Consider the following 15,099-nt stretch of genomic DNA (forward strand, 5'->3'; position numbering starts at 1 on the left):
TGGAGAATTTAAGTGCACTGAATCTGGTGCTGGAGAAGAAGTTGCACATTTCTTAGGAGCCAGGAGCACTTTGCTATAAAACTGTTGGGGGTGAGGGAGGGCGCTGCTGGAGTAACTGCTGGTCAGTGCACTGCAAGAGCTGGCACCAGAGGAGCTAGGAGTCTGGGGCTGAAGAAGCTGCACATTCTTTTTTTTTTTTTTTTTTTTTAATTTATTATTAATTTATTTGCTTTTGGCTGTGTTGGGTCTTCGTTGCTGCATGCGGGCTTTCTTTAGTTGCAGCGAGTGGGGGCTACTCTTCGTTGTGGTGTGTGGGCCTCTCATTGCAGTGGCTTCTCTTGTTGTGGAGCACGGGCTCTAGGAGCACGGGCTTCAGTAGTTATGGCACGTGGGCTCAGTAGCTGTGGTGCACAGGCTTAGTTGCTCCACGGCACGTGGGATCTTCCCAGACCAGAGCTCAAACCCGTGTCCCCCTGCACTGGGAGGTGGATTCTTAACCACTGCGCCACCAGGGAAGCCCTCCATATGTGCTCTTTTACATACATTTAAACTCCAGTACAGTGGTGTAACAAGCAAATAGGAAATATGCAGAGCTAATACGGCCCTCACGTATATATTGATTAACAAGGCTATAATTGGTATCGATGGCTTTCTTCTTCCACAACTCATTTTATTTTTTCTCTGCTGCTATAGGCTGAATATTTGTGTGTCCAACCCCCCGCCCCAGGAAATTCATATGTTGAAAACAAGTCCCCAAGGTGTTGGTATTGGAGATGTGGCCTTTGGGAGGTGATTAGGTCATGACAGTGGAACTGTCATGAATGGGATTAGTGCCCATATAAAAGAGGCCCCAGAGAACTCCCTTCTCCTTTATGCCATCTGAAGACACAGTAAAAAGACATTTGTTTGTGAACCAAGAAGCAGGTCCTCACCAGACACTGGTACCTTGATCTTGGTCTTCCAGTCTTCAGAACTGTGAGAAAGATTTCTATTGTTTATAGGCCACCTATTCTGTGTTATTCTGTTAATAGCAGCCTGAATGGACTAAGACACCTGCCCTAGCCAGAAGCTCAGCTGCTTGGGGTTCTTTACTCTGTGAAGTGACCCAAGCCTTCATTCCCCAAGAGTCTGAGCATCATCCTGCCTTTGTGGATTGTTGCTTCTGTAGTTTTCCATTAACTTTTTGGGCATGGAAGTACTAAGAGTCTCCCTAGAAAATCCTAGAGCTCCTTGCTTTGATTATATAGAAGCAACACAGTTTTTCCTTGGTAATTGGGATCTGTCACTCCAGCCTGTAAAGTTCCTGTTGGTTCAGTGGCATAAGAAGCCCAAATTGTCCAGGTGGTAGTCTTATGTTCCAATTCACTGGAATTATTTTTGTGTTTCTTGATAGAAGTATTCCTTCTTTGGGACCAAGATCTCCAAACCAGTAGAGCTCAAAGTTGCTGTACTTCCTTTACTCTGATATGAGTTTCTTGATTAGCTATGATACCATGTTGGTTGCATGTGGTATTCGGTGAGTCCATGAGTGATAGTGCTGACAGAAACATTACAAGCAGAGAAGACAACTCTATATCCAGAATATGGGTCTAATCCTCTAGACAAATCTCTGCTTCCTCCATGATGGGAGCCCAGTATAATCAATGAACGTGGTCCCCATGGGGAGTGGTGCCACTGGGGACTCAGTGTTGGTCTCTGCTGTTGATAGGTTTGACACTCACCAGTAGTGTTTACCAGTTAAGCCTTGGTATGTGGAAATCCATGTTAACTCCATGTTTAGCCTCTATCCCTGCTACTATGGCTCCTTTGTTTATGAGCCCATCGAGCAAGCACTGGGTGGCTAGGGAAGAAGGCTGACATCATAGTTTGTCATTTGGTCCATCTATCATTGGGAGATTCCTTTATAGTGGATGCCCTTTGGTGGGTGTTCACATAGGACAGATATATTGTCACAGGCTGTGCCCATTTAAATATCATTCATAGCGCATATATGTGGAACCTAGAAGAATGGTACAGATGAACCGGTTTGCAGGGCAGAAATAGAGACACGGATGTAGAGAACAAACGTATGGACACCAAGCGGGGAAAGTGGCGGGTGGTGGTGGTGGTGGTGGGATGAATTGGGAGATTGGGATTGACAGGTATACAATAGTATGTATAAAATGGATAACTAATAAAAACCTGCTGTATAAAAAAATAAATTCAAAAAATATATCATTCATATACGTCTTCCTCAGACTTCCTTGTCCCCAATCTTCCAATCCTGTTGCTACCAAATCCCTGATTATCCATCCAAATGATTGACAAATGTCCATGAATAAGTGGAGATCCATATTTCTGGTCATCTCTCACTCCAGACGTGATGGACAGCCATGTGTATTGCTTGAAGATATGCTCACTAGGAGGGTTTTCCTTCAGCACTGGCCTTCACTAAAGCCCGAGTGGGCCTGTAATGCTGCAGCTGTCTACCTTCAGGTGGTACCAGCATATTATGCAGAGCCATCTGTAATCCAGGCTTGAATTTTTTCTTCTTCAGTTATCTGGTTTGTAAGGAACACCCCAGGAGGCCACAGGCATGGATTGAAGGGGTTGAATCAATGCAAGAAGAGATGGTGTCAAAGCAATCTGAGCCACCTACTCATGCAACGTTTTGGTAGCTTCCAAACCTTCCCGTACTCAGTCTCCTTATATCATTTCCATTTGATGACAGATTGCTGCTATGCATGCCTAACCTTTTGGCTAGGTAGTTCAGACAATACTTAGTTCATGATGGGAATCTCAGGTGTTGATGAGATTGGTGTCCTATGGATAGGCCTACCAAGGCCCAGTAGCAAATCAGAAGCTGCTTCTCAAAAGGAAAATAGTTACCTGCAGAAGAGAGCATAGATTTGTTCCAAAATCCTAGGTATTTGCACTACGATATAACTATTGGTACTTCCCAGAGGCTCCATATACTCATTAAATCCAGAATCTCAAGGAAATACACTTGTATCAATGAGTTTGGCTCAATCTAGTGTTATATTTCAGCCTTCCTTGGTCTAACACCTTTAGAATACATTACTGCATGTTTCCCAGCTTTCTTCAGACACATATAAGCAAAGTTTTACAGTTCTCTTGGTGTATAAGTTATTTCCTCCTGCATGTACCTGTTCCCCTAGAACCTTGTGAGATTTGACCCTAGTTATGATTGGTACAAGGGTTGGTTGTGGTAGGTATTGAAGAGATTGGGCATCCTCTTTCAAAGCATCTGTCTCAGATGGGGTTATTACAGGGCTTTCAAGCTGAGGAAGGCAGTCTCAGACACTGGAAGGCAGGCCACTTTTATTGGTAAGGTAGACTCAGAGTGACTTGGAGTTTCAGGATTATCAGTTTCATTAGGATCCAACCAGATGTCTCCATTCCATGCATCAGAAGTCCATTCTTTACCAGTCAATTTCAGAACTTTCACATGAGAAACTTGGTGAGACTTATAAATTCAACTGCTGTTTGTAATTCAGCAAGCCACACAATTAAATTTTGTATATGAGTTCCAGCAGTATTAGCCCTACAGCTACAAAAAATAAGAGCTTTATTTGGAGCTGCTGTGGAAGCTGTCTAGTTCTCAGACTGTGACTTGAGTTGGGTTAACCGACCCGAGCTTGTCATTTTTTGTAAGCACTCAAATGAACTAAAAAAAATTCAGTGGCCACTGTAGTCCTTACCGTCATCATTACTGCCACGATGGGCAAGTGCGGTTAGCCACTTGGACTTGACTTAGCACTTTATCACAACTGGCAACAGGTGTTAGCTTGATTTATCATCATGAAATCTAAAAAATATATCCTTGTGGTACTTAATAAGGTCTATAATTCTGTCATGTAGCTTGTCATGTTATAGAACCTAGAGCATGAAATTAGTCCACAGTTACCAAGAAAAATAGGTATTTGGCTGTAATAGATACCAAAAGCTTCTTAGAACGTTTTCATTCAGTTCCCCCACATTCTCTTTAATGGTTTTATTCTATCTTATTTTCTTGTTAGTATTATACTTTTCTGGTCTATTCGAATGGACTTATTCCTAAACATTGTATTGAACTTTATAATTTTTTAAAATATTATTCTTCTTGCTCTTAAACTGAGCCTGGCCTCTAATATTTTTCTCCATTTTGTTAATTCAAGATATATTATGTTTTACCTCTGCTCTATTTTTACTGGTGAGCTCTTCTGGTATTATATCTTTTAGCTTTTGAGGTCTTAACTTTAGTAAGAGACAAGAGTCTTTAATAATACAGTTCTCAAAGAGAAACTGAAGGCATCTCTTAGTTCTGAAGCTTTGTGGTGAGTGTTTGATTTAATTAATAGAATTTCTTCTCTTCAGAGCAGCTAGTTTTAGATGTAGGGTTTTTCCAAAATTCTGTCTTAAATTTGAGTCAGTAGTTAGAATGTATAATCAAGTCCTTCCATTTATAAACATCACACCTTATTAAAATTGAAATGTCATTCAGGAAGCATAAAGGCCAAGGGATTGTGTCATGAGTTTATAGCAAGAGCTTCAAAGATTTAGGTGTGTGTGTTTGTTGGTGTGGATGTGGGTATGTGGTTGCCATGCACTTACTTGAATCTTTTCTTTTTTTTCATTTCAGTTCAGTGTAATTCACACTAACTAATAAGTATGTAATTATTATTGCCTGATACTGCAAACATAGGGGGAACATGGCTACTTGGAAGTATAATTGTCAGCATTTAGATCATTATGGGATTACATACCACTACCACCCCCCCATGCATTCTAAATGCCATGGCAGTTATGATATTTCTAATCCATTGCCTGCAAAAGTTATTTTTAAACATTCTTTTTTTTTTTTTTTAAAAATGTATTTATTTATTTATTTATGGCTGTGTTGGGTCTTCATTGCTGTGCACAGGCTTTCTCTAGTTGCAGCGAGCGGGGGCTACTCTTCGTTGAGGTGCGTGGGTATCTCATTGCGGTGGCTTCCCTTGTTTGCAGAGCACGGGCTCTAGGCGCACGGGCTTCAGTAGTTGTGGCACACGGGCTCAGCAGTTGTGGCTCGCAGGCTCTAGAGTGCAGGCTCAGTAGTTGTGGCGGATGGGCTTAGTTGCTCTGCAACATGTGGGATCTTCCTGGACCAGGGATCAAACCCCATATCCCCTGCATTGGCAGGCAGATTCTCAACCACTGCGCCACCAGAGAAGTCCCTATTTTTAAACATTCTTTATCCAGAAAAAGTTGCATTACACCTTACTTTGGAAAAAGTATACATCACAAAAACAGTTTACAAAGAGAAACAATGGTGAGTTTTAGTCTGACTTTTCATTTTATCTTTTATAAATTATCATATTTATAGTAATATCACTTTCTGTGGATGGTATATTTGCTAGAGTATTCCAGTGCTGAAGCTGAAATACCAGCTTTTCATGAAGCAATATACAATAGTACAACTAGCTTATTTCTACTCTATAAAATCGAGTGTATAGATGTGTTATTTATTTTATTAATTTTTATTGAGATATAATTGATTTACAATATTAGTTTCAAGTGTACAACATAGTGATTCAGAATTTTTATAGATTATACTCCATTTAAAGTTATTGTAAAATATTGGCTATATTCCCTGTGCTGTATGATATATGCTTATTGCATATTTATTTTATACATAGTAGTTTGTACCTCTTAATCCCCTACCCCTATCTTCCCCCTTCTCCTCTTCCCCTCTCCCCACTGGTAACCACTACTTTGTTCTCTGTATCTATGAGTCTGTTTGTTTTGTTATATTCATTTGTTTGCTTCATTTTTTAGACTCCACATATAAGTGATAACATAAAATATTTTTCTTTCCTATTTCACTAAGCATAATACCCTCTCCAGGTCCATCCATGGTTGTTTCACATGACAAATTTCATTCTTTTTCATGGCTGAGATGATGAGTATTACTTTAAAGACAATTCTGTTGATAAGATTACATTAATGCAGAAGTTGGATCTAAGAAATATACTGATAATTGTTTCTGAAACATATCTATCTTTGAACCAGTCTATAACCTCTCTGTACCTCAGCTTCCCAGTTGAGAAAGTGGAGAAAATAATAGTACATACCTATACAGTTTTAGTGGGGATTAAGTGAATTAAGAGTGATGAGACAGGGCTTCCCTGGTGGCGCAGTGGTTAAGGATCCGCCTGCCAGTGCAGGGGACACGGATTTGAGCCCTGGTCTGGTCTGGGAAGATCCCATATGCCATGGAGCAACTAAGCCCGTGTGCCACAACTGATGAGCCTGTGCTCTAGAGCCGTGAGCCACAACTGCTGAGCCTGCGTGCCATAACTAGTGAAGCCCGCACGCCTAGAGCCTGTGCTCCACAACAAGAGAAGCCACTGCAATGAGAAGCCTGTGCACCGCAATGAAGAGTAGATCCCGCTTGCCACAACTAGAGAAAGCCAGCGCACAGCAACGAAGACCCAACGCAGCCAAAAATAAATAAATAAAATTAATTTATTAAAAAAAAAAAAAAGAGTGATGAGACAGTGTCTGGCAATTAAAAAGCACTTTGAACTGTTAGCTGTTATTGTTATCCTCATCATTACACCTATAAGGTGATTGTAATAATATAAAGATTGACATTATTTGTTGTAACTTTTTTTTTTTCTTCTTTTCAGATGACTTGTGTAGAAAAAGCAGGAACAGATGAGAAAATGCTTATGAAGGTCTTTCGCTGTTTGGGAAGTTGGTTTAACTTAGGAGTTTTGGACAGTAACTTCATGGCTAACAATAAGTTACTAGCACTCCTTTTTGAGGTTTTGGTAAGTAATGGCTTTGTTTATGAAATGGTTTTTGTTTGTTTCTGGCACATAGTCACTTAGGGTAACTGCCCTTCTGGGATATAAGAGTGTTTTCAGAGTTTTGTGGAGTGAGTGGAAAGTGTATGGTAAGAAAGCAACACTGTCCCTTCCTTGTTGCCAAGTACCAAATTAAGATATTAGTTTTAGTGCTCAGAATAAAATGTAGTTAGGTTTAAGAGGAAAGCAGTCTTATATGTAGATTATGTATAGAACAATGATTTACATATTAAAATTCAAGTAACAAAAAAACCATTGGTCTCTTTTTCTTATTTTAAAAGTATTAAGTTGTGTGTTTCTAATAATGGCCATTGGGTGTTTGAGACAATTACAAATCAAAATATTATCTTTGTAATTGAGGTAGTTTACTTAAACATCAGGGTATGTATAGGATGAATTTTGGGTTTTTGAGATCTGAAGTACTGTATTTCTATATACTTGTGCATTTGTTCCTTAAACTTTAAAAGTAACATTGCCTAGTAATACATTCCTCTGTCTTGGTAGACAAAGAGTAAATGAGTGCTTAGAATAAGACTAGTTTTTAGAACAAGAAACAGCAATACCTCAAGCACAAATGTTAAACAGGTCTTTGGAGGTGGTGTGACTTTGTCTCTTTCTCCCTGATGGTTTTCCTTCCATGAACACATATTAGTATGGAAACTCTGTGTTTCCATACTGATTGTGTGCGGGTGCACTATAATTTAGAAGATTTAGCATGATACTAGATTGATATCACTGTGAATTAAAGAAAGAAAAGGAAAACATATTCTTCAAGGAGACATTTTTGGTATTGTAATGTTGTTCGTGTATTTCTGCTGTCATTCTTGGATCAGAAGCTAAAATTCAGGAAACTTAGGATGCTAATAATTGTTTTGCGAATCATTGTCTTTGTCTCCATGTCTATTGATGCCATACCTCAATAATGGTAATTTTGATTCTCATCTCACCCAGTTGTGTGAAGAGTAGTCAGTATTAAAAAATTCAGGTCCCACTTTTGTTTAAAAAGTGTGTAAATAAGTTTACGTATGAATGGAGGACAGTGTAGAACACACTTCAAACTTAAAACAGTGGTGACTCTTGGGAACTGAGATTGGGGTAAGGAACAAGCTAAGTAGTGTGCTAGGGTTATATTGTCTTCTCTACTGATCCAGTGTTAGGTCCTCTGCTACTTAAGAGTGTTTCTAGAGTCAGGGTCAAATGTATTCTCGTTCTTACATTTTTTTCAGTGGTTCGAAGTCATGCCACATAAAACTAAATATTTTAGTTTGCTTTATGCTTGGACCACGACCTTATTATATAACTTTTCCCCTATAGTTCTTTTTTAAAAAATATTTTTAAAATAATACTTGATATATACAAAAGAATAAATTTGAACATTTAACTTTTGAAACACAGTTAATACAGTGAATATTTTTTAATTCACTGCCACTCAATCTAAGAATAACCTAATGAATAATTTGTGTCTTTGTGCTTTCCCAGCCCTGCTTTTATAGCTCCCCCTGCCCACCCCCCTCCCCCGCTCCCCCCCCCCCCCCGCAGAGATTCTAAATGTACTTGTTTTTTTATTATTCACAGAAGACCAATATGCCTTCACTAAATTTATCCAACCTCTCAACTGTACTGTCCTGAATAGAAACCCTGGAGGCCTCCCTCCTTGAACCTTCTAATATTCTCTAATTTGTATCAGTTGCTCTTTTGATCTGCTCCCCAGCTGTCATCCTGGGACTTCTCTTTACTCTGCTTCTGGATTGGTTTAACCATTTTTTTTGACCTACCTCAAATACCTTCCTCAGAAGGATATGTGAGAAATAAATATTGAGTTTTTGCATGCATTCCTGAGAAATGTTTTTATTTCATTCTTAATCAATGATTTAGCTAGGTATAGAGTTCTAGGTTCACTATTCTTTTTCTTCAAAATTTCTAAGACCTTGCTTTCTTATATACTGGCAGGCATCATTGCTAATGAGAAGGTGGATAAACTGATTTTTGCTCCTTTCTAAGTTACCTTCTCCTCTCCTCCCCAGAAGCTTTAAAAATCTCTGTTTAACCTTAGTATTCTGAAATAGCACAATGATGTGTTGATACTTGTTGGACCCTTTCATTTTAGATAGTACCTGAATATCAGAAAAAAAGATGGAGAAAATTTCCATAGACTAAAATAGGGCAGGGAACACATGGAATTCCATTTGGAGGGACTGGTATGGAAGAAAATATGAATTTTAGAAGTCATATGACCATGATTGAGGTACAAAAAGGCTGATTTGCTTGGCATATAAGGAAGATTGATGGATGTTGTCTCATTGAAGGCCATGACTATTAGGCTGTTATGTATTTAAAGTACATGTTCAGAAACAGGCTATAATTGGTTTCCTGTTACTTGGATTACAGCTTAATGATCAAACTTCTTACTTCCCTACTCCTGCTACCTCCTAGCAACAGGATAAGACCTCATCGAACCTACATGAAGCTGCTTCAGACTGCGTATGCTCAGCTTTGTACGCCATTGAGAATGTGGAAACCAACTTGCCATTAGCCATGCAACTTTTTCAAGGAGTTCTGACATTGGAGACTGCCTATCATATGGCTGTGGCACGTGAAGATTTAGACAAGTGAGTAATTATTAAAGGCAGTACTGGATTCATATACAGTCTGGTGTTCTTTTAAGTCACCTTTTATTATTTATCTATCCTTTGTGATTCTTCGTGACTCTGTGTAAATATATACATTGCATCCTCAAGATGCTCTGCTATTCTCATCTGAACCAAGAGTGGCAAATCAAATGCAGAGGGAGAGGTTGTGATCATGGAGAGTAGTGTTTTTGCACTTAAAAGGGTAAGGCTCTAAGAATTAGGGATGACCTTTGAAGTATCAAGTGTGATTTGATGGGAATTTTATTCAGATGTTTTAATAATTGAGAATTTTAACTGACTTATGAGTCACTTGCTTGTATGTATAAAAGTATGTGATTTAAGGAAAGATGTTTGTTATGGAAATTATGATACAACATAGCAAATAATCACTACATGTCCCTTAGGCTGAGGATTGCTTTTATTTATTTGATTAACTGTGTCTGTGAGTATGTACGCATAATATCCAGATGTCTGACTTGATGTTCTCATTCCTCTTTCATTTACAGAGTTCTGAATTACTGCCGTATTTTCACTGAACTGTGTGAAACTTTTCTTGAAAAAATTGTTTGTACTCCAGGCCAAGGCCTTGGGGACCTACGAACTCTAGAACTGCTTCTTATCTGTGCAGGACATCCTCAATATGAGGTAGTGTTTATTCTATGCTAATGCCATTATTTTCCAAGTTGTATGTCACATATTATCTGCATTCCATTTTCTCCTGTCCAGCTTTTTATTTGTGGGAAATTATAGTTTTTTGTTTTTGTTTTTGTTTTTTTTGCGGTACGCGGGCCTCTCACTGCCGCGGCCTCTCCCGTTGCAGAGCACAGGCTCCGGACGTGCAGGCTCAGCGGCCATGGCTCACGGGCCCAGCCACTCCGCGGCATGTGGGATCTTCCCGGACCGGGGCACGAACCCATGTCCCCTGCATTGGCAGGCGGACTCGCAACCACCGCGCCACCAGGGAAGCCCGAAATTATAGTTTTATTTTTAATTAATGTGATGGGGAGTTTCCTCTGTTTTGAATTTTTTAAAAAATATATATTTGGGCTTCAGCTTTAATTCCTTTCTATTTTCCTACTTGGTTAGCTGGGCTGACTAGTATAGGAACCTGTTAGAAAAAAAGCCTATTACTTTTCCACTGAGGCCCCCTCTCTAGCGTCAGTTACTCTTTAGAGCTTTATAGCTAAAGAAAACATACCAAATCTTAACTGTACCTCCACAAGTTTTAACATACAAAAGTTTTCTCCAAATTATGGATGAAAATGAGAATGGCGTTGAAAGGATTTAAAGAGTCTTCTTCATCCCAAAATTTCTAAGGCATGCTGCCTCTTTTAAGTTTGCTAGATTAAAAAAAAAAAAAAAAAAACTCCTCTTATTCAAGAAACTTTATCTCCTCTTAATAGTATAAGAAGTGAGAAAGAACTCCCAAGCTGGATTAGCTCTATTTAAATGGCTCCATTTTGGATCATTGATGGGAAAGGATGGTAGGGCCCTTCTTAGGGAGGGGCTCAGTAGTCCTGTGAGTCTCAATCCTTTTTCTTTGATCATATAAAAGATAATGCGTATTTGTTTGACATAATCTCATGAGGATATCTAGATTTTGTTGAAACTTAAAACATTTTTGGGCAGAAATATTGTACTACCTAATAATTATCATTCCTCCGAACAGTGCCATATGTAAGATGAGCTGTGGTTTGTACAGGTATTTGTAGATGGTTTATCTGGTGAGAAGTGTTTTAATCTCAAAAATAAAATGAAATAATTTCAGAATTTAGGAAAAAATACTTTTAAAGAGACTTCCATTTCTGTATCTGTTTCTCTAAATTCAGAATCCAATATACTGTTGGAGAAGTTATCCCAGGGCTAGACAGAGAATGTAAAGCCAGTCATCCTAAATGGAGTTTTGGGCCTAACATGGAAAGATAATTTGGGAGGATAATAATAAATCTGCTAGAAAAAAGGTGGCTTCTTAACTGGTTCCACTCATATTGTTTTAAAGTGTTTCTTTCCTATTGGCCCTAGTAATAATAAAACTGCCTTCTTTTCTTATTCAAATAAACCATCTTTTCTCTTTCCTTTAATTTGATAGGTAGTAGAAATTTCCTTTAACTTTTGGTACCGACTAGGGGAGCATTTATACAAAACTAATGATGAAGTTATTCATGGCATCTTCAAAGCTTACATTCAAAGGCTGCTTCATGCCTTGGCTCGCCACTGCCAGCTGGAACCAGACCATGTAAGTTTTCTTCTCTACTTAATCAAGTCTTGATTTCCTCTTGTTTTCAATGCAAGCTTGAAAAGGAACTGAAAAGATAGAGAATAAAGCTAATGGAATCTGTGGGTTTTCTGTCACTCTAGCTTACACTGAAGAAGTCAGTACCAGTATAATGAAGAGTGCTAGGTCTATGTAAAAAGAACTCAATCCTGCTGAGCCAGTAATTCTTCTGGGAATTCACCTTAAATAATTCTGCAGAAGAAAAAAATTGCTATTTTATGTACAAAGCATTATCTATAAAAGTAAAAAAATGGTAAACCCACGTACAAGAGTATTAGAAGAAGAAATTCCCTGGTGGTGCAGTGGTTAGGACTTGGTGTTTTCACTGCTGGCGGCCCAGGTTCAGTCCCTGATCGGGAAACTAAGATCCCGCAAGCTGTGTGGCATGGTCCCCCTCACCCCCGCCAAAAAAAAGAATATTAAAGAGTTACGTATATTATTATGTAGCATTCTGATGGATCATAATGCAGCAGTTAAAAATAATAACTTGAGATAGCAATAGTTGGTACGCTAAATGAAAAAATGTCAGATTTTATAATATGTATTTTTAATAGCATAAAATATGTGGTTGGATTAAAACTAACACAAAGGTGAAATATTTGTGTGAGGATGTGGAAAATAACTTATGATTCCCCCCAACACATATGTGCACATTTTTCTTTATATTACTTGTACTAATTTTATAAGTTAAAATAAAATATAATCTATTTGCTTAGAATAAAATACACTAGAAATATTATAAAACAGTCCATTGGAAAACTCTTCAATCTCATTCTTTGTTTAGTCACTTCAAATTTTGTAGCATTTATTTCATTCTTTTGGTTGGTTGGTTTAATATCCCTGTCCTTCAACCTATAACTTGAAGTGGGTTTTTTTTCCTATTGCTTACTATTAAATCTGACATGAAAACTGTCTATTCATTGTAATGTTAATGTTGTTATTTGAGTTATGGTATTTTGTATTTCCACAGAACCTTAGTGATGATTTAGTTTAGTGGTTTTCACTACTTGTTTTTTAAAACTGAGGAATCTTATCTTCAACTACATATTGCTTGGAAGCCTGATAAGTAAATAAAAGCCGGGCTGCTCTGGTTTAAATGGCTCTGCTTGCTTGATCCATTTCTTCCCTTTGCTAGTTCTGTGACACCATTTCCCTGGCAGGTAATTCCTTACACTTGTAGGTGTATAGTGCTTTATAATTCATTATCTCATCTGAGACAGCCATTGTTTCCTCCTCATTCCTTGACTTTAATTTTTTCATCTTAAAGCAAGGAGGTTGAACTAAATCAGCAATTGTCAGTAATACTAAGGACTTTTCCCAGATACCCATGGTCCAAGATTCTTATAGGTGCCCATAACCATCTCACAATTGGTAAGCCTTAGTTTACTCACAGGAGGGTGTTGGAATAAGAAAAACTTAAGCATGAAATGTAAATGATCTCTGTATTTTTTAATGAAAAATTTCAAATATACAGCAAAGGGAAAATGATGTTATAGTGAATATCTGTATACCTACTACCTAAATTCTACCATTAATATTTTATTATACCTGTCTTATTATGTATCTGTCTATATAAAATTCTTTTTGAAGTCTAATATTCTATTCTGTGTCTAGTTCTTGTGATAATGGTTGATTTTGGTAGATCTTGAACCGTAAAGCTTCAGAGGCTTATTCAGTAATAAAAAGCTAGGCCTTATCTAGATAGGCTAATAAACTCTTAAGTTACCACCTCTTCTAGGTCACTTGCCCCCTCCACCACTCCAGATTTTTCCAACAGCAGGCAAGATGTAGCTGGGACACACAAAAAAAGAGAAGCGTTTCTAATAGTCAAGGCAGAGGATAGATTGTATTGACTTGACACACCTAAAAGTTTGGGATACCCTCTATAGTAAAATGTTTTTGTGATTTAGGCGATTCATCTTTTTGTTCATAGGGACTGGACTGCTTAATGGCTTTTTTATTCTTGATTTTGTAAAGTAAATGAAAGCCTTAGTTTAAAACAAATGTTATCTGATTTGAAATTTCAGGAGGGGGTTCCTGAGGAGACTGATGACTTTGGGGAGTTTCGGATGAGGGTGTCAGACCTGGTGAAGGACTTGATTTTCTTGATTGGGTCTATGGAGTGTTTTGCTCAGGTAAGCCCATTTGGAGATTCTTAGCAGTTTTACCAATCACTTTAATTGTGTTAACTTCTGTGTCTTCTCTAAGTGTTCCATCTTTTTCTTCAATCTTGATGGCTAAATGGGACAGTAGATATGCAGGTGCCTAGCACACTGCCTGGCATATAGTAGCTATGTTTGTTTAGTATCTTACAAGCCAATTGCAGTGAACAGTTCAGTTATGGTTTATACTATAATCTTGCTAGTGAGAGTTGTTCCACTTGTTCAGGTGAAATGGAAGATCATGGATAAACCTGAAAGCCCCCAAGATACTTATAGGGAATTTGGACCTAGCCAGGAAAATAGACAAGTTTTTCTGCTTTAATAATTATGTATCAACTCCTGGCAACTCTTAGTTATTTGGCATTTCCTTTGTTCACATTTATGGTTAGATTCCTTTGCAGTTTCATCCCAGAGGTGACTATACTAGAGTAGAAGAATCATAGTCCTGTGGTTTTCCTGACAATCAGTGAGTAACATTTTACATCATAAGGTTGCAGTCACCACCATTCCACATCACTTAACATTAGCATAATGTCAGGTGGTTTTCATATTGCTGGATCATGCTCTGAATCCTGAAATACTAGTTTTAATGCTTTGTCAGCAATGCTGAACTAACCTAATTTGGGGGGATGGGTAATCCAGGCATTTTGTGTATTTTGGGGCATCATCTGATCTAGAAAGTGTTAATAAAATTATAACTATATTTCTTTATATTAAACAAGGTATGTTTCTTGATCTAACTAGAAAGGGTTGGGGATTCTTAGCAGATTTAGTGAGATCCCCAGATCATAGGCAGATGACCTGTGCTCAGATTTCAACTCTTCTCTCACTGGCTCTGCGGCTTTGAACAAGTTACTTGTTCTTCTCCAGACCTCAATTTACAAATTTACATAAATTATTAGTCTTGTCCAAGATGTGTACTGTGGGACACCAGTCTCATGAGATGTTCTTTGCCAGAAAAAACAGTTCTGTCAATTAAAACTGGAAAATGACTTAAATAGTATATTTAAAGGTTCTGTGAAGTCGTACAAGAGAATTGTTTAATTTTATCTTAACTAGCAGTGTGTTATATGACTACAGAAATCTTATTTAGACTAACACCCAGTCACATCCCACTGATGGATATACCCTGGGAAGTTTCTGGAAATCTCTGAGTATTCTGCTTGGTCTCTCCCCATCTCCCCTTGCTTGGACATGGTATT

General features: G+C 38.1%; 1 protein-coding gene across 7 annotated transcripts in view; it reads left to right on the forward strand.

The window, feature by feature from the left end:
- TNPO3 (transportin 3) overlaps positions 1-15,099 on the forward strand; it is an 82,751-nt gene that overhangs the window by 33,553 nt on the left and 34,099 nt on the right. For 6 of the 7 annotated variants that reach the window (XR_004351369.1, XM_032642502.1, XM_032642500.1 and 3 more), the window contains 5 exons: positions 6,651-6,794; positions 9,264-9,439; positions 9,967-10,105; positions 11,550-11,696; positions 13,763-13,870. Coding sequence is in view for 6 of the 7 variants with exons in the window: in XM_032642502.1 (XP_032498393.1) it covers positions 6,651-6,794; positions 9,264-9,439; positions 9,967-10,105; positions 11,550-11,696; positions 13,763-13,870 (714 nt within the window). In the remaining variant the exon portion in view is untranslated. The remainder of the gene's footprint in view (positions 1-6,650; positions 6,795-9,263; positions 9,440-9,966; positions 10,106-11,549; positions 11,697-13,762; positions 13,871-15,099) is intronic. The other variant, XM_032642501.1, reaches the window with a different exon arrangement.

The sequence above is a fragment of the Phocoena sinus genome, chromosome 9, assembly GCF_008692025.1.
Source record: "Phocoena sinus isolate mPhoSin1 chromosome 9, mPhoSin1.pri, whole genome shotgun sequence".
NCBI classification, from domain to species: Eukaryota; Metazoa; Chordata; class Mammalia; order Artiodactyla; family Phocoenidae; genus Phocoena; species Phocoena sinus.